Genomic DNA, 23,741 nt, shown 5'->3' with positions numbered 1-23,741 from the left:
TGGACTATTGCAGAGCAACTTTCGATGCTTTCTCACCCTATGCTCCTACTGCCCCTAATTTTCAATGAATTCACAAAGAAAAACACAATGCCAATTTCAAAGCTGCAAAGTGTAGTGTTATTTTATTCTGCATTTTAAACTTTTACATCTTTTAAAAATAGATAATATAACTTTAAAGTATGCAATTTTCTGTACATTTCAAATGATATTTGAAAGAAACAAACAATGGTCTACATTTTAAAATTAAATATGGAGAAACAGGTCATACTTTTAGTTAAACAAAGGCACACAACAACAGTTAGATAACATGCTATCAAAAACAGAAATACTGAAATAGAATCTACAACTATGATCTTTCACAGCATTTTTCTATTTTCTATAACATTGATTATGGATCCCAAGGCTTGTCACTCAGTTTGCAGGTGTATTCAATGAGGTGATAGCGTCTCCTTCATCTGCTGCAGAGCCAAAAACAGTCCTGTGTTGCCTCCTCTAGGGAAGGCCCATGTATTTAAACTGCACATAGGTGCTTAACTGGGCTTTAGTAGGTGATGACCAGGGGTCACAGGCTAAGGATATGGGATAGGCCATTTAGGATCAGATGAAGAGAAATGTCTACACCCAGAGAGCAGTGAGCATATGGATTCCCTGCTCCAGAAAGTGGTTCAGGTGTAAACATTGAATCTTTTCAGGACGAACTTAATATAGTTCTGAGGGCTAAAACAGGACCAAAGGGTATAGGGAGAAAGCTGGAGCAGGGCATTGAGTTGGACGATCAGCTATGATCAAATGAATGGTGCAGCAGGCTCAAAGGATCAAATGGCCTTCTCCTGCTCCAATTTTCTACATTTCCCCCATCATGATAGACGCTGGAGAGGATAGGTCACACCCTTCAAGAACTGTCAGCCAATCAGAGAATGTAGATATCTATGGCGAGATGTGTATGTATATTGCCCGTCCCTAATTGCCGTGATGAACTGCTTCATTGAACAACTGCCCCTTGTTAATTGTCCTTTTAAAGGACATATTGAGCAGAGGGGTGTGAAGCTATTCAAATTCATTCCTGATATAATGCCCCAGCCTCCAAAATTTACCACGGAGGAGGCCTTTAAATTCTAAAATCTCAGCGAGGCTATCCATGTTAACAATTTAGAAACAGACATTTGTAACTCCTCTCTTCATGTGGCATGGTGAACCCTCATTGGATTGTGCTGCAATTCACTCCAGTCACTTAAAGTGAATAATAATCTCCAAAAGTGTACTACTACCAAATCTAATGCATTCCCAATCTGTCTTTTTTGTTCCCATTTTGAACAAGGACAGTACACTCCATCAGACTATTCAGCTCATTCAAATGCTTGAGTCACAATTCACAGACAACTATAGACAAATATTCCTTTGTCATCTTCACCAGTTGATCTCAACTTTTATGCTGGCTGGTTCATTCAGAAGGATTTTACATTGAATGTCCAACAAAGTGTTTTCAAAGGCTTTCCAAGATCCATAATTAAATTATATAACAAGGTGTACCTCACAATGTACATATCAGGCATTTGGGGAATTTTTGCAACCAACCAAAACTAATCGCATGGTTTGGTCATCCAGTTTTCTCTCACTGCAATATCAATTCGTTAAAAAACAAATTTCTCAATGCTATGTGAAGCATATTAAGCAATTATTCTTAATAATAGTTTCATTGGTATGATTTTACTCAGCAATTAATTACTGCGCCAAATCAAACATATAACCTCTCTACTTGCTGAATGCATTCTTGCTGAATGTAATCTTCACTTGTGGAGATCTTGGGCCAGATTTTCCAGTGGGTTTGCCCCAATCCCTTTACACAGTAATCAGCTGACATATTCAGCAAATCAGAAACATTTTGACATCTGCTGTCAGAGGATATTTATACAAGTGCAAAGGTTGGGTGATGGGAGGGTAGGGTGCCCAGTGACATGATGCTAAGTGGGTAGGTAAAGGCATCTAAATAGGGGTTTAGGCGCAACGGTAAGGCATGGGGGGAGGGTAGAATGCCAAGTAGGTGGAATGCCGGAGGAAATCTGCAAGGCTGCATGTGACATGGGGGCCAGGTAACTGATGCAGTACTTATTGTGGGTTGGTGTGGTCGGGGCTATTTTGGCCCACATGGATGGAGGAACATGGGGAGTGCATACAGTGGAGTGGGGAGCGTGGTTTGATCTGGTGGTTGGGAAAGGAATGGCTAGGTTCCCAAGGAGTGCAAGTGAGTTGGGTCCACAGCAGAGAAATGGACAGCAGTCAAGCTGAAACATGGGAAGGTAGAGGTTATGAATCAAGAGCAGGGTAAGTGGAGTGTTGTGTCTGGAGCTAGGGAAGGAAGCAGGTCTGGAGGACGGGAAAAGTGGCATTGGAATGGTGGCAGAGGGAGAAGGTGGAGTCCAGAGCAGGCCACGGTGTTGGGTTCCTGGAGCAAAAGGATGCTTTGCAGGTGATGGTCTGAGGGATGAAAACAGTTTGAGAAAGTTTTATTTAGGTTTGTGTGAATGTATTGAATAGCTACTCAGGACTTAAGAAGGTGCATGAAATATTCTCCTAAGAACTATTTAGTCAATTTCAGCAGAACCATCTCAATTCTCCTGTTTAAACTGAACTCTCAGAGGATTCCAGGAACATTTGAATTGCCAAGTGGAATCGTCAATTTCCTGGGCAATTCATTTGGAGTCTGCTATGATGGGGATTCTGCAGGATCCTGTTATATTGGATTAACAGCTATCTTGCCGACTGAAAATCCAGGCCATTTTTACTTACTGATTGAGGCTTAAGACTTATTGCATTTAACAACTATAAACTCATTGTGTCAAATGATTGACCACATAATTACTATCCCTGTTCTGACAAAGTGCACTGGCAAACATAGACTGGAGCAAATACCTGCAGTTAAGTCCACTTTTGCAAAGTGGGATTCTTTTAAAAGTAGCATTGTGACCAGACCAGCATGTTGCTCAAAGAGTGAAGGGCAAAGGCAGTAAATCCAGGGAACCCTGGATGTCAAAAGATATTAAGAACCTGATAAAGAAAATGAAGAAAGCATTTATCAAGTACAGTGCAATAAAAACAGCAGAGGCCCTTCAAAAGTATAAAGATCATAGGAGATTGCTGAGAAAGGAAATTAGGAAGGCAAAAAAGGGCCACAAAATATCCTTGACAGATGGGATCAAGGAAAACCCCAAGGCTTTTTAAGTAAATTAAGAGAAAGAGGATTATCAGGGAAAGTATGGCACCTGTTAAAGACCAAAGTGGTAATCTGTGCATGAAGCCAGTGGACTTCTCATCCCATTCAGAGAAAGGCATTGTAGTTGGGGATTTCAGTTGGGACAGTAAGGTTCTATAACATATTAAGATTAATAAGGAACAGGTATTAAATGTTTTAGTAGGCACAGAAGTGCATAATTCCCTACCGCCCAATGAGATGTACCCAGGCTGCCGTGGGATGCAAGGGAGGAGATTTCTGGGTGCCTGGGGCATATATTTAACACTTCACTGCCCACAGGTGAAGGGTAAAATGACTAAAGGATAGTTAATGTGATTCCTTCATTCTAGAAGGGCAGCAGGATAATCCAGGTAATTACCAAGCAGTTAGTCTGACATTAGTATAAGGGAAATTATTGAACAAAGTTCTGAAGGACGGGATTAACCACACATGGAAAGATAGGGATTGATCAAGGATAGTCAATACAGACTTGTTAGAGGGAGATCCTGGATAACTAATTTAATTGACTTCTTTGAAACATTGGTGAAATATATTGATCAGGGTACTGCAGTTAATGCGGCTTACATGGACTTCAGTAAGGCCTTTGATAACGTTCCACACGGAAAGCTGATCTGAAAGGTAAGGGACCATGGGATCCAAGGCAAGTTGGCAAACCAGATCTAGAGCCGTCTTATAAATAGGAAACAAAGGGTGATGGTGGAGTGTTGTTTTCAAATTAGAAGCCTCTCACCAGTAGTGACAGCAGGGTTCAGTGCAGGGACCCTTGTTGTTAGTTATGGGTATTAACAACTTGGATGTGAAAGAAATAGGTATAATTCATAATTTTACAGACAACATGAAAATTGGTGGTGTTGGTAGTGAGGAAGATGGTTTCAGACGATAGTCTGACATTGATCAGCTGGTAAATTGGGCAGAACAATGGTAAATGGAACTTAATCCAGATAAGTACTAGGTAATGCTTTTTAGGAGGCCTAAAAATAGAAGGATAAATCCAATGCATAGTAGGTCAGTAGGGAGTACTGAGGAATGAAGGGACCTTGGTGTACATAGATCCCTGAAGGTGTCCGCACAAGTATACAAGGTGGTGAAGAAGGCATATGGCATACTTGTCTTCATTAGATGGTGCATAGAATATAGAAATAAGAAAGTTTTGTTACAACTTTATAAAACATCATTAGGTCACAGATGCAATACTGCATGCAGTTCTGGTCACTGCACTATTACAAGTATTGCATTGGAGAGGTTGCAGAGTAGATTCATCAGGATGTTGCCTGGGATGAAAATTCTCAGTTATGCGGAGAGACAGTTTTCCTTGGAGCAGAGGAAACTGACGGGAGATCTGATTGAGGTATTCAAAATTATGAGAGGCATGGACAGAGGAGATTGTGAGAATCTCTTTCTCAAGGCAGACTTGTCTAAGATTGGAGGCCATAATGCTAGGGTGAGGAGTAATTGGTTTAAAGGAGACCTAGAGTTTAGCATTCGTTGGTTGGCATTGACATGGTAGGCTGAAAGACCAGTTTATACTTGTAAGACTCTTAAAAATAATCTTTGTTTACCACAGCTATCAGATTGATTATTCTCACAACATTTCATTTGAATGAGAACTATGCTACTTCATATTTAACAATAGATAATTGTAGAATGGAATATTCTTGTTCAAATGCAAGCTCAGTTTTCAGAAAATGGATACTTCAGCCATTAAAACCAATGTTTTCATATTTATATAGCAGCTGATGATCCTAGCAAATAGAAATAGTTTGGAACAGTCATCTTTCAAAGTTATTTAAAATTTTAACATTTTCTGTGTAATGGTAACTCAAGATAAAATAAGCGCATACAAACTAACATTTCATGTATACTAGTAAAGAAAAGGAATCAGAAGGTAAAAAGCAATATGGATCCATCTATCGACTACTACATTGACTGGTTACAATTTTTTAAAATTTTACAACAATGACATTTAATGGAACACCATAAGCTTTGTTTTAAAGTTTTCTGTACCCATTGCAAACAAATAATTTATTGTAATGAAATAACCATTATTTTGTTAAAAACCAATGTATCAATCCAGCTAAAATGTCTGAACATTTTAAAAAGGTTGTTTCAAACATTTGTGTTGATAGGAAGCGACAACAGTAATACTGGACAGAATGGGGAAGTTTGGATAGCTTCTTGGTCAGCCACAATCCATTAACTGGATTGATTTCAGTCACTATACTATCAAGGGAAAATCACCCTGCTCTATCAGGAGACATTGCCATAGTGTTGCATTTGTGTAGCTCACAGAGACTTTTTGAAACCAATTGCGCTGATGGTTTGCTGCAAAATAGACTGCCCTGGGTGCTGCTTTATGTCCCACTCTGTCCCTAACTCATTGGAGCCAACAGGCAATTTGAAAACCAACTGATCGATTGTACATCTTACACACAATGTCAATTAACTACTTCAAATGTTTTATTTGATTACATTCCACTTTAAAACCTTAAAAAACATTATTTATTTCACGGTGCAGATAATTACAGTATTTTTTCTGAAGCTCTGTAATGAAAAAATTAAAATATAAGAAGAAAGAAATATAAGAAGAAGATAAATTGGGGTTAGCTTAATTGACAAATAGAAAAATGCTTTTGCACCAGTCGGATATACTGAATGTTTAGGAAATGTCCTTTGTGGGAATACTTCAATTCACTTTCATTACATATGATCTGAAACATGCAAATACATTGCATTCTGGGCTACATGGAGGAGTACCAGCTGTTGAGCGTTAACCTTTTTATTCTTTTGCTGTTTTCAAATCATTGAAATTTTTGAATTAGATTAATAATGTTTATAATGGCCAATTATTTGATTTTTCTTTTGGCACAACTTTATATCGAGTTGCACCTATACTGACATATTTTACCACATTTCTCTGAAGGAAATATTAAAGCACATATGACAATATTAAAAGCTATTCTCGCATTGGAGGCATTCCAGACAAGGTTCACAGGGCCGATGCCAGGAATGTACGGACAATTTGTCCAATGAAGAGTAGCTGAGTAGGTCGGATCTGTACTCATTGGAATATAGAAGGACAAGAGGTGATTTTATTGAAACATACAAGTTTCTTCAAGGACTTAATAAAGTAGATGTGGAAAGGTTGTTTCCACTTTTAGAAATGTCAAGGACCACAGGGTATAATCTCAGAACAAGGTGTTGCTCATATGAGACAGAGATGAGAAGGAGCTTCTTCTCTCAGAGGAATCTGTGGAATTCTTTACTACAGATTCCTAGCCAACGCCATATTAGCAACTGTCAATGGTCAACCAGAATGTGATCAGAACCCATGTGTGGGCGTGGAGGAAACCAGAACTCGGATGGTCCCACCATTCAGTTATTAGCTCCTGCATGTTCTCCTCCAGACCACTGCGTTAGCAGGCAGTTCCTCTTCATCAAAGATAGGAGGAGGAAACCTCACAGCCTAAGCAAGCAGGGATGTAATTCTGGCACAATATAACACACTGGATGGTTCAAAGCATGAGATGTATATGCAGTCCCTGTCACAACATTATGGGCAAGAGAAATTGCTCCAGATAGAGTGCAGAAAGGATTTAAAAGAACATGGTTTGAAAATTGCAGTGATAAGGAAACATTGGAGGCTAAGTGCTGGTTTTCTTGTAACAAAGGTGGTTGAGGGGTGACAATCAATGTGTACAAAATAATGGGTTTGGATGGAGTGGACAGGGAGAGGTGCATAATTAACAGAGAGATCAATCAGGAGGGTACACAGATTTAAGTGATTGGTAGAAGGATTAGCAGGGGCATGAGGAAAATATTTCTTTTCACTCTGATGGCCATAGGTGCATGGAATTTGCTGCCCAGTTTGGCAGGTGATGTGAAAATCCTCAACCTGTTTAAAAGGAATTTCAATCTGTACCTGAAGTGCTGTAACTTGCAAGGTTATGGGCTAAGAGCTGGAAAGTGAGATTAGAATGGGTGACTAGTTTGTTTCGTGGGTCAGTTATCTCAGTTGGCTGGGCAGCTGTTTTGCAATGCAGCGTAATGCCAACTGAATGGGTTTGATTCCTGCATTAGCTAAGGTCACCATGAAGTACTCTCCTAACCAACCTCTCCCCTTGCCTGAGGCATGGTGACTTTCAAGTTGAACCTCTAACAGTTCTCTCTCTCTAATGAGAAAAAAAAAGACTACGGTGACTTAACCAGAGATAATGGGAACTGCAGATGCTGGAGAATCCAAGATAACAAAGTGTGGGGCTGGATGAACACAGCAGGCCAAGCAGCATCTTAGGAGCACAAAAGCTGACATTTCAGGCCTAGACCCACTTAACCATTTGGTTTGTGCAGACATGATAGGCTGGATGGCTTCTTTCGGTGCTAAAACCTTTCTATAATTTGGAGCAAAACTCGGGGTGGAATACAACGGAAGTCAGCAGATATCAGACTACTGGAGAACTGAACTGCAACACCACTTGCAGGCAATGATCATGGGAACAGAGTGCAGGATCTCCTGGGAAAAGAATGCTTGCAGCTTTACCATGGGGAATAAGCCAGGGACTGCTGGTCCTTGCCAGGCAGGTCCAGATTAGCCCAACATCACATGCATGTTATTGGCTGGATACGCGGAAGTATTCAGGCAATGCAATTTAACATTGAGTTTGTTCTACAGTGGTCAGCAACATTATTCCTCCGTGTTTCTGATTGCCAGAGTGATGGTTGAATAACCTTGATCATCACCATCCTGATTCCCAAAGAGGAGGGGAAGGCACTACAACTGGAAATATACAAGGGCAACCATCTTAATGTGAGGTGGATGTACCATCAGATGAAGGAACGTTAGGAAAGGCCACAGAGAAAACAGCATGAGAAATGGATGCAGCTTACAACTAATAAAGACCTGCTTGAGCTGCAATCAACTCTCTGGACTCCTGTCCATAGGATCTAGAGGTCTGATCATTCTGCTTTTTCAAACAGGTCATTCACTAGATCAGGGAGCTGCCAACTCTATGGCAACATTTGTCCACTTTTGAGGAGTAATGAGGAAGTCTCTGTCATATCGGTATTCCCCTCCTTTTACCAGCTCAGATACAGTATGACTCCTTGGAGGGAGTGCAGCCAGCAATAGATTTAGGTTCAAAACCAGGTGTGAGCAACACGCTCATGCACGGCTAGCTGACCATGGACAGTTAGAGAAGGTGGGGGACCAAGTCCATGCTGATGACTCTCTGAAATCATTCATGAGGCAACAGATGTTTGATGTTCAGGGTGAGATATGAGATCTGACAAAGAGCCCAGAGGAAATCCTAGGTGGGACAGTGATACTGGTGACTCTTGTATGGAGATATTTCCAGCAGACCAGTTGGCAGATACTAGAAAAGTGCATAGAATTGCATTCCATTTCATTGCCCATAGCTTAATGGCATCTTGCTAAGGCAAGAGGGCCTCAAGGCACCTGGTATCTCCATCAGCTCCTCATCTACCTCAGTTTTCTGTGCCCTGTGAGGGAGGAATAGCTGCCTTCTATATATGGGGGTTCCTCTCGGGGTTCTCCTGCTGTGGAGGGTGACTCCTCAACCATGTCAGTAAAACTCAAATATCTGCGACAGCGGGGATGCTGATAAATGTTCTCCATGTCCTCTTAAGGAGATGTATATAGCATTTTGACTATATCCTGTCACACTGTCCAGAATAAAGGGTCACAGTCAAATAATATGGGCCATTTGAGACTTTGATAAGAAAATTCCTCACCAGATTTGATGAGTCTGTACAATTCTCTGCCACAGAAGGTGGTTCAGGTTAAAACATTGAATTGTTTCAAGTTGCAGTTAGCTTCTTCGGGCTAATTGGATTTAATGTAATGGTGATAAAGCAAGAACAGGATGATCAGCCATGGTCATATTAAATGACAGACCAGGCTTGAAGGGCTGAATAGGCTACTTCTGCTCCTATTTTCAATGTTTCCATCACTATCCCATTCTCAAAAGATAAAATTCCAACTTGGGCTTCTGCCTTTTCAAATCAGGAAGTTGACCCATATTATCTACACACTTCAGCAACAAGAATGGAAAAAGATGTGTATGAAGCTGACCGTTGTGGAACATTGTTATAAAAATAAATGATAGTAACATATCTCCATTTGTAGCACATTTTCAATAAACTAAAAGAATTGAAACAAATAATATTGCAAAAGCTAAAGTACATCATTGCCATTATTCTCTGCATTGCTGCTGTTTTCTATTATTTAACTAAAAGGAATAGGTAAAAAAAAAATAGAAAGATGTGACTTTACCAAAAAAGAATCAAAACCACTAAATTGATCAGAGCAACCATAGCATTTCCAATCAGGTGCTGGGATCCTGTACCAGATTTATTTGAATACGTATCATCTTCTGTCTGTGAGGTTGCATCAATGTCATCGAGAACGGCATTGTGCCAACTGTTCTTATCATGGACCCCTGCTGAAGTAAGTCAGAAACAGAAGATGAAATTTTACTTCATCATTTAAGATTCTACAATAATGTGTAACTTTGCAAACATATAGAGTTCAGGGCCCAATGTCTCTAGTCTTTTATACTGATTGACCTAGCTAGTTCCTGAACTCTAGGTAATGTAAAATAATAAAAGAGTGGGTCTATTTTCAAACTGAAACAAAGTCACATTCAAGCACTGTGATGTACAGGAGAACAAAAAGGTGAAATAAAATGTCACAGTGACAATATTAACTGTTACGTCTTCCACAATTTTTCATTCCCTGCCAAAAGAATCAGTTATGTGTAATTATCTAAAATAATGAATAACTCCAAATTCAACACTCTGATTAAATTACACCAATATTGACATACCAATTAAATCAGGGCAACTGAAGAAAAGGTTTCATATTCGTCAATAAAAATATAATTAAATGAGTCAGCCTCACTGATGACAAGGGAATGGCTACACATAAACAAGTCTAACTCCATACATTCAATACCTATTTTCTTCAACAGAAGGTAGAGATTAGAGTATCAGAGATGTACAGCACAGAAACAGACTCTTTGGTCCAACATGCCATGCCAATCAGATTTTCTAAATTACTCTGGTCCCATTTGCGACCATTTGGCCCATATGCCTCTAAACCCTTCCTATTCATATACCTCTCCATATGCTTTTTAAATGCTGTAATTGTACCAGCCTCCACCACATCCTGTGGCAGCTCATTCCATGCATGCACCTCCCTCTGTATGAAAATGTTGCCCCTTAGGTCCCTTTTTTTGCAAGGAAATTTGAAAATAAAGCTACAATGCCGAAAGAACATCCACCACATCCTCTGGCAGCTCATTCCGTGCATGCACCTCCCTCTGTATGAAAATGTTGCCCCTTAGGTCCCTTTTTTTGCAAGGAAATTTGAAAATAAAGCTACAATGCCGAAAGAACATCTGGATCATAGAACCTCATGTTAATTTTCCTCACAAAATATTGTCGCAGAAATTCACGTGTCTTTTGCATGGACCCAACTTCTCAAAATATCCTTATCCAGTAGTGTACCAAGAATTATGATATCCAATCAAATTCATTACAGTTCTAGAAAAATGTTATAAAAATAAAACATACTTCTAGTTATGTTCAAACAACCTGTTAAATCACATTTCCAGGGCAGGTGGGACTTGAAGCCACGTCTTCTGGTATAGAGGATAGGACATTATAACTGTGTCATCTTATAACTTGCAAGTTTGAGAAAATACATACTTTTTATAAAAGGTCCATGTAAATAAAATCTGCAAAAATGGCCGTGGTTGTCGTAGGTCAGCTTGAATTTCAAATGCAAATCACCACCGATGACCAAAAATTCGAACACTAGACTTTTTGCTTATGCTGATCAATCTTCCCATTTCTAATAGAATCATAGAATCAAAGAATGCCTACAGTGCATTCAGCCCATCAAGACTGCTCCCAACAACATCCCACCTAGACCAAACCCCATACCCTATGCCTGTATTCATGCATTTTTATCTTGGCTAATTCTCCTAACCCGCAAATCATTGGACTGTGGAAGGAAATCAAGTTACACAATGGAAACCCATGCAGATGCAGAGAGAACGTGAAAACTCCACACAGTCACCCAAGGGTGAAATCTAAGTCATGCTTCCAGCTCTTTAATTCTGCACTGCTAACTACTTAGCCACTTTGCTATCCTATAATGATCCAAATTCTGTATGCAAGCGCTGGTACAATCAAGAGAACTTAAAGGGAATTCGAATATGACTTTGGATAATTGTAGGTAAATTCTTGGGTTTTTTTTACATATTACTGCAATGAGTAAAACAATGGGAGAGAATTTGTTTTTAGCCTGCTTTGAGGAACAGAATGGTCAGTGGGCTTGGAGTGCGTGACAGAAGCTGGAGGCCTGAGGTTTCAGTGAAATCATGACTTAGACTCATCAGGAAACTCCCCACCATATACATTCTGGAGGTTAACACTGAAATTCAACTCGATCAGCCAGATAAATACAATAGCTACAAGGGCAGGTCAGAGACTCAGAATACTGTGATGAGTAACTCACCTCTTAACTTCCCAAAGACTATTCGACATTTACAAGACACTAGTCAGGGAGTATGATGGAATATTTCCCACTTGCTTGACTGAGTGAAGATCCAAAAACATTCAAGAAGCTTGACATTATCTGAGATAAAGCAGTCCACTTTAGAATAGAGTAGGGGATAGAATATCCTTTATTGCCACATGTACAGGAGCACAGTGAAAAGTTTTTACAATGGTTGTCTCAATAACACCATTTTAGGTACAAATGCTTAGTCATAAATCTTGGATACAAAAGCAGAATAAAAGGAAAAGCGTCTAAAAAATGTTAGAAATAAGATAGTTATAACATAGTTAAAGGATTGACGTTACAGTCTGGTAGAGAATTTCATGTAGACATTACATTGCAACAGATGAGTGAGCATGTGGTCTGACTGTCTGTGCCAGGCCACAGTCCAGCAACTATTCCCCTCCACTCCATTCTGCACCGGCACATAGCTGCACTAAGGAAAAATGCATTGCTTCGGGACTTGGGCTTTTGCTTGCGCTGCTCCAGGGCTCATGGTTTCCCTCACACTGCACAGGGTCTCAGATTTCTCCTTGCACTGCACAGGGACTCGGGTTTCCCCTTGTGCTGCTCAGGGGCTCGGGTTTCCCCTTGCGCTATTCAGGGACTACTTCCCCATGTGCTGCTCCAGGACTGATAAAAAGAAACGAAAGAAAAAGAAAAGAAGTAGTCTGGGTGGAGGTCCTACTCTGTCACCATCTTACCTGATTGCTGGCTCCACATCACAAGTGTCGACTTTCTCTACTATTGACGCTCAACAGCAGTATTTACACTGCCAGCAAAACTAAACAGGTGATCATCGACTTCAGTAAGAAAGGAGGAGCACATGGTCCTATCTACGTAAATGCAGCAGAGGTGGAGATGATCAAGGGCATCAAGTTCCTGGGGATGATGATAGCCAACAATCTGTCTTAATCATCCCACGTAGATGTGATGGTCAAGAAGGCACAGCGATGCCTCTTCTTCTTCTGGAGGCTAAGGAAATTCTGCATGTCCATAAGGAGCCTTATGATCTTTTACTGATGCACCATAGAAAGCATTCTAACTGGGAGCATCACAGCTTGGTATGGCAACTGCCCTGCCCAGAAGCGTGAGAAGCTACAGAATGTCGTGAACACAACTGAGGCCGTCATGCAAGCTGACCTCCCATCCATGGGCTCCATCTACACTTCTTGTTGCCGCAGGGAGGCAACAAATGTTAATGACACCTCCCACCCTAGTTCCAATCTCTTCCAACCTCCTATATCAGGCAGAAGGCTCAAAAGCTTAAACGCACATACCAACAGGTTCAAGAATAGCTTATTCCTGCTGTTATTAGACTGCTAAATGGAGCTCTCAAATTTCAAATCTAATGTTGATCTTGCTTTTGTGTCACTCCTGTGCAGTGTAAACTTCTGTGCCTCACTCTATTAAATACCCTATGATCTGTATTTCCTTCTGTGTTATGATCTGTCTGTACTGCACACAAAACAAAACATTTCACTGTACTAGATATATGTGTCAACAATAAATCAAATCAAATAAGATGCAGTCTGGAAATCCAGCAAAGGTCGGTAGTCAGTGCCTTCCAAACTGGTGACCACTTCTATCTAGAAGAACAATGGCAACAGATACATGGGAAGATCACCACCTGCAAGTTTCCCTCCAAGCCACTCACCACTCTTACTGGAAATATACCATCAGTTCTTCAGTGTTATTGGATCAAAATCATGGAACTCCCTCCCTAACGGCATTGTGGATCTACCTACAGTACATGAAATGCAGCAATTTAAGAAGGCAGTTCATCTCCACTGTTTCAAGGGCAATTAGGGATGGGAAGTAACTGCTGACACAGCTGTAGTCATGCCCGAAAGCGGAATACAAAATAAATGCCTGCAAACTGATCAAACTCAAATATCCAACTGTAGACTGTCAGATCCCAAGACACAAATTTGCTGGTTACCTTCACGCCTATTGGTAACAAACTTAGGGTTGCATCTTCGATTGCTGCAATATTCATAGTTAAGAATTTGTGAGAAAGGAGTGGTTCAGCATGCTCTAGACCCTCAGTAGTACATGCACGTAGCTTAATGCCAGTTTAAGTGGCAGTTGGATGTGCCTGAGTACAGCAATCTGGTATTGAATGTATTCCAGCTGCCTTTAGGCATAGAAACAGCAGCAAGGAAAATGGTGCTCTTTACCATTATAGTGTACCCGAAAAATAGGTGCATCAGGATTCAAATTATATTCCTTTCCAACAACCATATATCTGAATCAAACACTGTGATATATAGATATCTGACAAAATTTTATTTTAAATAAATACTCCTTTATGAATGCTTAATATCAATTATTATGTCTGTGGCCATGATTAAGAACTTAGGAAACCAAATTCAAATATATTAAACTGTAATTCCATTTATGTCATAGTTTCTGTTTTATTCCCGCCCATTGTTACTAGTCATTTCATGAAGCAGTCACCACAATTGACGGAATGCAGCATGCAAATACTTTTTACTCACTATCTAAATTTTAAAAAGTCATAGAATTGTAACAGCGGACTATTGTTCTGCATCACAACTGATGGTATGCAATGCTTTCTGGAAGATGAGCTGGAGTAAAATCTTAACAAATTGGGCTTTAAATCAGAGATAACACAGTGTGGAGTTTGAGTAACATAGCAGGCCAGGCAACATCAGAGGAACATGAAAGTTGACATTTCAGGTCAAGACCCTTCTTTAGAACTGGAAGGGAGCTCAGAAATAAATAGAGAGATGGGGTGTGGGAATGGGGAAGTTAGGTGGGATTGTGATGGGTGAGAGCAAGTAGGGAGTGGTGGGGACTGGTCAGTGAGGTGGGAGGGGCAGATAGGTGGGAGAGAAGATGGACAGATTATGTCAAGTCAAGGAGGCAGCGATGAGAAGGAAGGTGGTCGTGGGATGAGCCCAGAGGTGGAGTGATTTTAAAACTAGTAAAATCCATGTGTTGTAGTTTGTCACGTATAGAGTGCAGATACTCCACAAAACTGTCTCCGAGTCTCCACTTGGTCTCAATGATGTAGAGGAAGCCACATTGTGAACAGTGGATACATTAGAACAAGTTGATGGATGTGCAGGTGAACCCCTGTCTAATGTGGAAGGTTTGTTTTGTGCCTTGAGTGACGGTGAGGGTGCAGGTGTAGGGGCAGATGAAGCACTTCTTGTTGTAGCAAGGAAAGGTACCAGCTGTGGTGGGATTAGTGGGGAATGTGGACTGGTCAAGGGAGTCATGGAGAGAGCGGTGCCTGCAAATAGTAAATAGGGGTGGGGAGGGAAATCTCCCTTTGGTTGTGGGGTCAGATTGTAGGTGGTGGAAGTGGCAGAGAATGATACATTGAATGCGGAGGTCAGTGGGGTGATATGTGTGGACAAGCCGGATTCCAACTTTATTTTTGTTGGGGGGAGGGAATGTGAGGGCAGAGGTACAGGAAATGCAAGAGGTGTAGTTGAGGGCATTTTCGATCACCAACGCGGGGAAGTTATGGTCCTTGAAATAGGAGGACATCTGGGATGTGCAGGAGTGGAAGGCCCCATCTTGGGAGCAGACGCGGCAAAGGCAGGGGAGTTGGGAGTAGGGGATTGCATTTTTGCCAGAAGGTGCATAAGAGGAGGTGTGGTGTAGGTAGCTGTGGGAGTTGGTGGGCTTGAAATAGATCAGTCTATTTTTACAGTGTTATCTCTGACTCTAGCATCTGCACATCTACAGTTCTTGCTATCTCTGGGCTTTAAACCATTCTGTTTTCTTTTTAAAAACGTGAACTTTACTTATAAACAATGAACAGTTTCAGAGTGCAAAAAATTTTCCTGCACTCTTTTAGGAAGTGTCAGGGACATGAGACTTAGCAATCTTGTAAACAGGCTTGGTTAATCTCACAAATTTCAGCTGATTCAGAGTTTTATAGCGCAATAAGAAAACAGATAATCTTTTGTCTCAGTATTTGAGGATGCGATCTGCCATGAAGTTGGTGATATAGGATTATTTTAATTCAATCTTCGATATGGTCATTATTGCCCATCCCTAGTTAAGATTCATTCAGTCCAGATGAGGATGGCGGATTTCATTCCCTTAAAGGACATTGGTGAAATAGATAGGTTTTTTTTATGACAAGCAACAGTGGTTATACGGTTGCCTGTAAGCTAATTTTAGTTCCATATTTATAAGAAGTTGAACTGTCACATAGAACATAGAACAATACAGCACAGTATAGGCCCTTGGGCCCACGATGTTGTGCCGAACTTACACCCTAATCCTAAAGTCTATCTAACCTCCACCCCTACCTTATATTATCATCCATATGAATACCTAATAGCCACTTAAACGGCCCTAATGAGACCGACTCCACAACCCTCTGTGGCAATGCATTCCACACCCCTACCACTCTCTGAGTAAAGAACCTACTTCTGATGTCTCCTCTATATCTAACTCCACACACTTTATCACCAACTGTGTGACAGGGTTTAAATCTATATTACCAAAATCTTAACCTGAGGTGCTGAATTACTAGTTCAGTGATGTTATGATATTGCCACTACTTCTGTTGATTATTGCGTATTTCATGGGGCTAAAGCACTCCATGAAGTGACAATGGGAGGCTTTTGCATATCTGCTCAAGCAAAGAAGCCATTCCATACCCCAACGCAGTGTGGATAGCAGAAAATGATATCGCTTGGCTCTTGAATTGATTCACAATAGTACGGAATTTCTGAGAGTGCATTTAGAACAGCCCGTCTTTTGAACAGATATTCAAGATATCTTTGTTAAAAATATTTCCATGCTTCAGGCTGGTTGTCAACAGAAATGTTCAATCTATCATTACACATATGTTAAATATAAAACTTTTTTTTCAAGCAATAAAGGAAAAGTCCATCTTTTTAAAAAATATGATTCAGGTGGATTTGAAACTCCCAATGCTACTATTGACAGCTGAACAGGGCATTTAATTTTCCTCTTAAGCTGTTTATTGACTGCTCACTGCTCATTTCATCCACTCTCATCAATGATGTGATATTAGCGTTAATCACAAAGCCTACTGCTCCCCTGTATCATCTTCCATATCTATTCTATATAACTTTAAAACTGCTATACTTAATTCCTAGCCCTGATCATCCTGCAACTTGTCTATGTAGTGTCGACTGTCGTATTGGTCAGGGTGAATTTGTATCCAATCTAGGCAGTGTGTTAGTTACAGCGGACTACTCCCAGTGTTGAGTCAATTCCCAGCAGGACAAAAATCGCACATTCCAACCTAGGAAGGCCAAAGAAAAGAATTGAATGGCTTATTAAGAGCTTGATGAATGTTTACAAGGACTCACAGGTCTCAGAAGCTCTCAGTTTTTGATCATCTGAAGATCAAAACATTTCACTGTACTAGATATATGTGTCAACAATAAATCAAATCAAATAAAATGCAGTCTGGAAATCCAGCAAAGGTCGGTAGTCAGTGCCTTCCAAACTGGTGACAACTTCTATCAAGAAGAACAATGGTAACAGATACATGGGAAGATCACCACCTGCAAGTTTCCCTCCAAGCCACTCACCACTCTTACTTGGAAATATACCATCAGTTCTTCAGTGCTATTGGATCAAAATCATGGAACTCACTCCCTAACGGCATTGTGGATCCACCTACAGTACATGGAATGCAGCAATTTAAGAAGGCAGCTCACTTCCACTGTTTCAAGTGCAATTACAAATGGGAAGTAACTGCTGACACAGCTGTTGTTATGCCCCAAAACTGAATACAAAATAAATGCCTGTTAAATGATCAAACTCAAATATCCAAATGTAGACTGCCAGATCCCAGGGCACAAATTTACTGGCTACCTTCATGCCTATTGGTAACATACTTAGGGTTGCATCTTTGATTGCTGCAATATTCATAGTTAAGGATTTGTGAGAAAGGGGTGGTTCAGCATGCTCTGGACCCTCGGTAGCACAAGCAGGTAGCTAAATGCCAGTTTAGGTAGCTGTTGGAGATGCCTGAGTAAAGCAATCTGGTATTGAATGTATTTCAGCTGCCACTGGGCTTGGAAACAGCAGCAAGGAAAATGGTGCTCTTTACCATTATAGTGCACCTGAAAAATAGGTGCATCAGGATTCAAATTATATTCCTTTCCAACAACTATATATCTGAATCAAACACTATGATATATAGATATCTGACAAAATTTTATTTTAAATAAATACTCCTTTATGAATGCTTAATATCAATTATTATGTCTGTGGCCATGATTAAGAATTTAGGAAACCGAATTCAAATATATTAAACTGTAATTCCATTTATGTCATAGTTTCTGTGTTATTCCCGCCCATTGTTACTAGTCATTTCATGAAGCAGTCACCACAATTGACGGAATGTAGCATGCGAATACTTTTTACTCACTATCTAAATTTTAAAAAGTCATAGAATCGTAACAGAGGACTATCTGATGGTATGTAACTTTTTCTGGAAGATGAGCTAGAGTAAAACCTGAACAAATTGGGCTTTAAATCAGAGATAACACAGTGTGGAGTTTGAGTAAGACAGCTGAACAGTACATTTAGTTTTCCTTTTAAGCTCTGTACTGTCTGCTCACTGCTCATTTCATCCTCTCTCATCAATGATGTGATGTCATCATTAATCACAAAACCTACTGCTCCCCTGTATCATCTTCCATATCTATTCTATATAACTTAAAAGCTGCTTTATTTAAGTCCTAGCCCTGATCATCTTGCAGCTTGTCTATGTATTGTCTACTGTTGTATTGGTCAGGGTGAATTTTTATACGATCTAGGCAGTGTGTTAGTTGCAGGAGACCATTCCCAGTGTTGAGGCAATTCCCAGTTTAGAAAGCAGGACAAAAATCCCACATCCCACCCTCAGGAGGCCAAAGAAAAGGTTTCAATGGCTTATTAAGAGCCTAATGAATGTTTACAAGGACTTTCAGGTTTTAGAAGCTCTCAGTTTTTGATCAGCTGAAGATCTGTGAGCCAAGAATGAGGCACTTGTCAGAACATCCCTTGGTCATCACATTGACTGTGTAAGAGAATCAGTAAGGAGGGATAGCCGGCTATGTGATAAGTAGATACCTTTGCTGCTGCACAGTGACAGAAAGACTGGGCATTCAGTATTCAGACATCCTCTGCAACTGGGATTCTGGTGCTTGGAACAGTTGGGTGCTGCTCTCCAATACCTTCTTCAAAGAATTGTGGCCATTGTGACTGTTTGCTGTGCTCCACATAATATGGCTCTCCAGAGTGATGTAGACTTTGTGGACAGTGAGGTCCGGAAAGGAGGTAACTCACTGGCAAAAGTGCACAGGCAGGAGCTGAGAGAGGAGGTGAAAGCGAAGGTGAAAGGAAATGGCACTGGACAGGGGGGTACCCCAACTGCGTAGCTCCTCCTACTGCCACTCTGGGAACAAGACCTCCCGCCTCTTCTTTTACATCCTCCAATATTAAATGCAATTTGTGAGTGGAGGTAACTAGGGTGGGCCCTAATATGAATGCTTGTATTCTGCCTCGACCGAAACATTTCAATTCTGCTTGGTATACCTCTTCATTTCTGTCGCACCACCTCTTTTTGCCACACCTTTTCATCTTCTCGGTTTTTTCTCTAGATTTCAGACATGACTTGTCCACCCACATCCCTGATCTCAACCTCCTGTTCTGGCTCATGATTGCCCTAACTCCCCTCTTTCTCATTTGTTGGGTTTCCTTTTACTTTCTCGTATGACATGGGCATTGCTGGTTGGCTAGCATTTATTGCTCATCCCTTGTTGCCCTTGATTAGGTGGAGGTGAGCTGTCTTCTTAAACTCAGTCCACATGCACAGTCTTTCAAGGTAGAAGGCCATGCATTTGGAAGGTGTTGTCTAAGGATCTTTGCTGAATTTCTGCGGTACATTTGCAAGATAGTACACACTGCTGCTATGGAGTGTCAATGGTGGAAGGAGTAGACGTTTGTAGATGTGGTGTCAATCAAGTGGACTGCTTTGTTCTGGATGGTATCAAGCTTCTTGAATGATTTGGAGCTGCACCCATCCATGCAAGCAGGGAGTATTCTATCATACTCCTGACTTTTACCATGTCGGTGGTGAAGAGGCATTGGGGAGGCTGGAATTGAGTTACTCATCAAAGTATTCCTAGTCTCTGGCCTGCTCACGTAGTCACTGTGATTATGTGGCAAGTCCATTTGAGTTTCTGGTCAATGGTAATCCTCAGGATGTTGGTAGTGGCAGATTCAGTGACGGATAAGGTCAAGAATATTAAATGGAGATGCCTGAGTAAACTAATAAACTATCAACTATTAAATGTCAAGAAGCAGTGATTATATTGTCTCTTATTGAACACAGTGTGGACCTGGAGGAACACAGCGAGCCAGGCACCATCAGAGGAACAGGAAAGTTGGCGTTTCAGGACCCTTCTTCAGAAATGGGGGAGGGAACCGGAACTGAAACATAAACAGAGTGGGGGCTGAGGAAGGTAGGTGGGAAGTTGATAGTTGAGTGCAGGTAGTCAGTGGTGAAGATTTTTCCTTCTATTCATCAGCACTGTGAGTGATGGTGAGGGTTTATCCCGAGATCGGAAAAAAAATGGGCCACTCCTGATTCTCCTAATGTAAGGCAAAACAACAGCTGGTATTTTATGGAAACTTTTACTCTGTCATTCTCCTTGATGTTTTGGCTGTTTCGGAGACATGGAGAGAGCAGGGTCAGGAATGGATGTTGCAAGTTCCAGGGTTTAGATCTTGCATTAAGGTCAGGGAAGGTGGTAAAAGAGGGGCAAGTGTGGCTTTGTTAGTCAAGGACAGCGCACGGTGGCTGAAAGAACTTTTGATGAGGACTCATCTACTGAGGTGGTATGGGCTGAGGTCAGAAACAGGAGAGGAGAGGTCACACTGCTGGGAGTTTTTTATAGGCCCCTGCAAAGTTCCAGGGATGTGGAGGGGAGGACCAGCAAAACCATTCTGGGCAGGAGTGAAAAGAACAGGGTGGTCATTATGGGAGACATTGACTTCCCTAACATTGAATGGAAATGCTATAGCTCTAGTATGTCGGATGCAACAGTTTTTGTCCAATGTGTGCAGGAGGGTTTCCTGACTCAGTATGTCGAAGGGCCAACAAGAGAGGAGGCCACACCAGATCTGGTACTTGGTAATGAACTAGGCCAGGCGTTTGATTTTAGTGGTAGGTGAGTACTTTGGAGACAGTGACCATAATTCGGTTATGTTTACTTTAGCAATGGAAAGGGTTAGGAACACGCCATAGAACAAGAGTTATAGATGGGGTAAGGGCAATTATAATGCAATTAGGCAAGACTTAGGAGGCATAGAATGGGTTAGCAAAATGCAAGGATGGGGACAATCGAGATGTGGAGCCGGTTTAAGGAACAGATATTGCGTGTCCTTGTTAGGTATGTCCCTGTCAGGCAGGGAGGAAGCGATTGAGGTAAGGGAACTGCGGTTTATGAAAGAAATTGTATCTCTTGTTAAGCGGAAGAGGGAGGCATATGTGACAATGAGACAAGATGGTTCAGATGAGGCGATGGAGAGTTACAGATTAGCTAGGAAGGATTTAAAGAGAGAGTTAAGAAGATCAAGGAAGGGACATGAGCAGACATTGGCAGGTAGAATGAAGGAGAGCCCTAAAGCTTTCTACAGGTATGTGAAGAATAAGACGATGACTCGGGTGGAAATAGGTCCTGTCAAAGACAGAAGTGGGAAGTTGTGTGTGGACCCTGTGGAGATTGGAGAGGTGCTAAATTATTATTTCTCATCTGTTTTCACTGAGGAACAGGAGAATATTGTCGTGGAGATGACTGAATTACGGGCTAATAGAATTGAAAGGATTAAGGTTAGTAAGGAGGAGGTGTGATCAATTCTAGAAGGTGTGAAGTAGATAAATCCCCTGGGCCAGATAGGATTTTTCCGAGGATTGTCTGGGGAGCTAGGGAGGAGATGGCGGAGCCTTTGGCCTTGATCTTTGAGTCCTCATTGTCTGCAGGTTCAGTCCCAGAGGTCTGGAGGTTTGCAAATGTTGTGCTCTTCTTCAAGAAGGGCAGTGGGGATGACCCAGGTAATGATAGACCTGTCAGCCTTATATCTGTTGTAGGAAAAATTTTGGGAAGGGTTATAGGAAATAGGATTTATAGTCATCTAGCAAGCAATAATTTGATTGGAGATAGTCAGCATGGATTCGTCAAGGGCAGGTTGTGTCTCACAAACCTCATTGAGTTTTTTGAGAAGGTGACCAAGCATGTGGATGCTTGACGTGGTGTACATGGACTTCAGTAAAGCCTTTGATAAGGTTCCACATGGTAAGCTATTGAAGAGAATATAGAGATGCAGGATTGAGGGAGAATTAGCAGTTTGGATTCGAAACTGGCTTTCTGTAAGAAGGCAATGAGTGGTGGTTGATGGAAAATATTCAGCCTGGAGTCCAGTTACTAGTAGCGTGCCTCAAGGATTTGTTTTGGGACCGCTGCTGTTTATCACTTTTATAAATGACTTGGACGCAGGCATAGGTGGATGGGTTAGTAAATTTGCAGATGGCACTTAAGTTGGTGGAGTGGTGGACAGTGTGGAAGAATGTTGCAGGTTGCAGGGAGACTTGGATAAGCTGCAGAATTGGGCTGGAAGGTGGCAAATGGAGTTTAATATGGATTAAATGTGAGGTGATTCACTTTGGGAGGAATAATAGGAAAGCAGAATACCGGGTCAACTGAAAGATTCTTGGTAGTGTGGATGTGGATAGGCACGGTGGCTCAGTGGTTAGCACTGCAGCCTCATAGCACCAGGGACCCGGGTTCAATTCCCGCCTCGGGTGACTGTGCAAACTCCACACAGACATTCTCCCCCTGTCTGCGTCGGTTTCCTCCGGGTGCTCCGGTTTCCTCCCACAGTCCAAAGATGTGCAGGTTAGGTGGATTGGCCATGGTAAATTGACCATAGTGTTCAGGGGTGTGTGGGTTATAGGGGGATGGGTCTGGGAGGGATGCTTCAAGGGGCGGTGTGGACTTGTTCGGCCAAAGGGCCTGTTTCCACACTGTAGGGAATCTAATCTTTAAAAAAAAATGTGCAGTGGGATCTTGGTGCCCATGTACATAGATCCCTGAAAGTTGCCACCCAGGTTGATAGTGCAGTTAAGAAGGCTTACGGTGTGTTAGGTTTTATTGGTAGAGGGACTGAGTTCCGGAGCCATGATGTCATGCTGCAACTGTAGAAAATGCTAGTGCGGCCTCATTTCGAATATTGCGTGCAATTCTGGTCGCCCCATTACAGGAAGGATGTGGAAGCATTGGAAAAGGTGTAGAGGAGATTTACCAGGATGTTGCCTGGTCTGGAGCATAGGCCCTATGAAGAAAGGCTGAGGGACTTGGGTCTGTTCTCAATGGAGAGAAGGAGGCTAAGAAGGGATTTAATAGAGACATACAAGATGTTCAGAGAATTAAATAGGGTGGACAGTGAAAGCCTTTTTCCGAGGATGATGACTTCAGCTTGTACAAGGGGACATAGTTACAAATTGAGGGGTGATAGATTTAAGACAGATGTCAGAGGCAAGTTCTTTACTCAGAGAGTGGAAAGGGCATGGAACGCCCTGCCTGCCAGTGTAGTTAACTCAGCCACATTAGGGGCATTTAAACAGTCCTTGGATAAGCATATGGATAATGATGGGATAGTGTAGGGCGAGCGGCTTAGATTAGTTCACAGGTCGGCGCAACATCGAGGGCCGAAAGGTCTGTTCTGTGCTGTATTGTTCTATATTCTATGTTCTATGTTCTATGGTTATTGCCTGGCATTTGTGTAGCATGAATGTCAGCCCAAGCCTGGAAATTATTCAGATCTTGTTGTATTTTAAATTGGACTACTTCAGTATCTGAGCTATTGTGAATGGTGTTGAACTTTGTTTAATTA

At 41.4% G+C, this 23,741-nt stretch overlaps 1 protein-coding gene across 3 annotated transcripts in view; it reads right to left on the bottom strand.

The window, feature by feature from the left end:
- Positions 1-234: 234 nt before the first annotated feature.
- The window catches only part of gpc5a (glypican 5a), a 921,338-nt gene continuing 897,831 nt past the window's right edge, over positions 235-23,741 (bottom strand). For 2 of the 3 annotated variants that reach the window (XM_048532912.2, XM_048532915.2), the window contains one exon: positions 235-9,708. In XM_048532912.2, coding sequence (XP_048388869.1) covers positions 9,536-9,708 — 173 coding nt within the window. In that variant the 3' untranslated portion in view covers positions 235-9,535. The remainder of the gene's footprint in view (positions 9,709-23,741) is intronic. The other variant, XM_048532913.2, reaches the window with a different exon arrangement.

The sequence above is a fragment of the Stegostoma tigrinum genome, chromosome 6 (assembly GCF_030684315.1).
Source record: "Stegostoma tigrinum isolate sSteTig4 chromosome 6, sSteTig4.hap1, whole genome shotgun sequence".
NCBI lineage: Eukaryota > Metazoa > Chordata > Chondrichthyes > Orectolobiformes > Stegostomatidae > Stegostoma > Stegostoma tigrinum.
The sequence above is the reverse complement of the archived record's forward strand: the minus strand, read 5'-3'. Positions and strand labels throughout refer to the sequence as shown.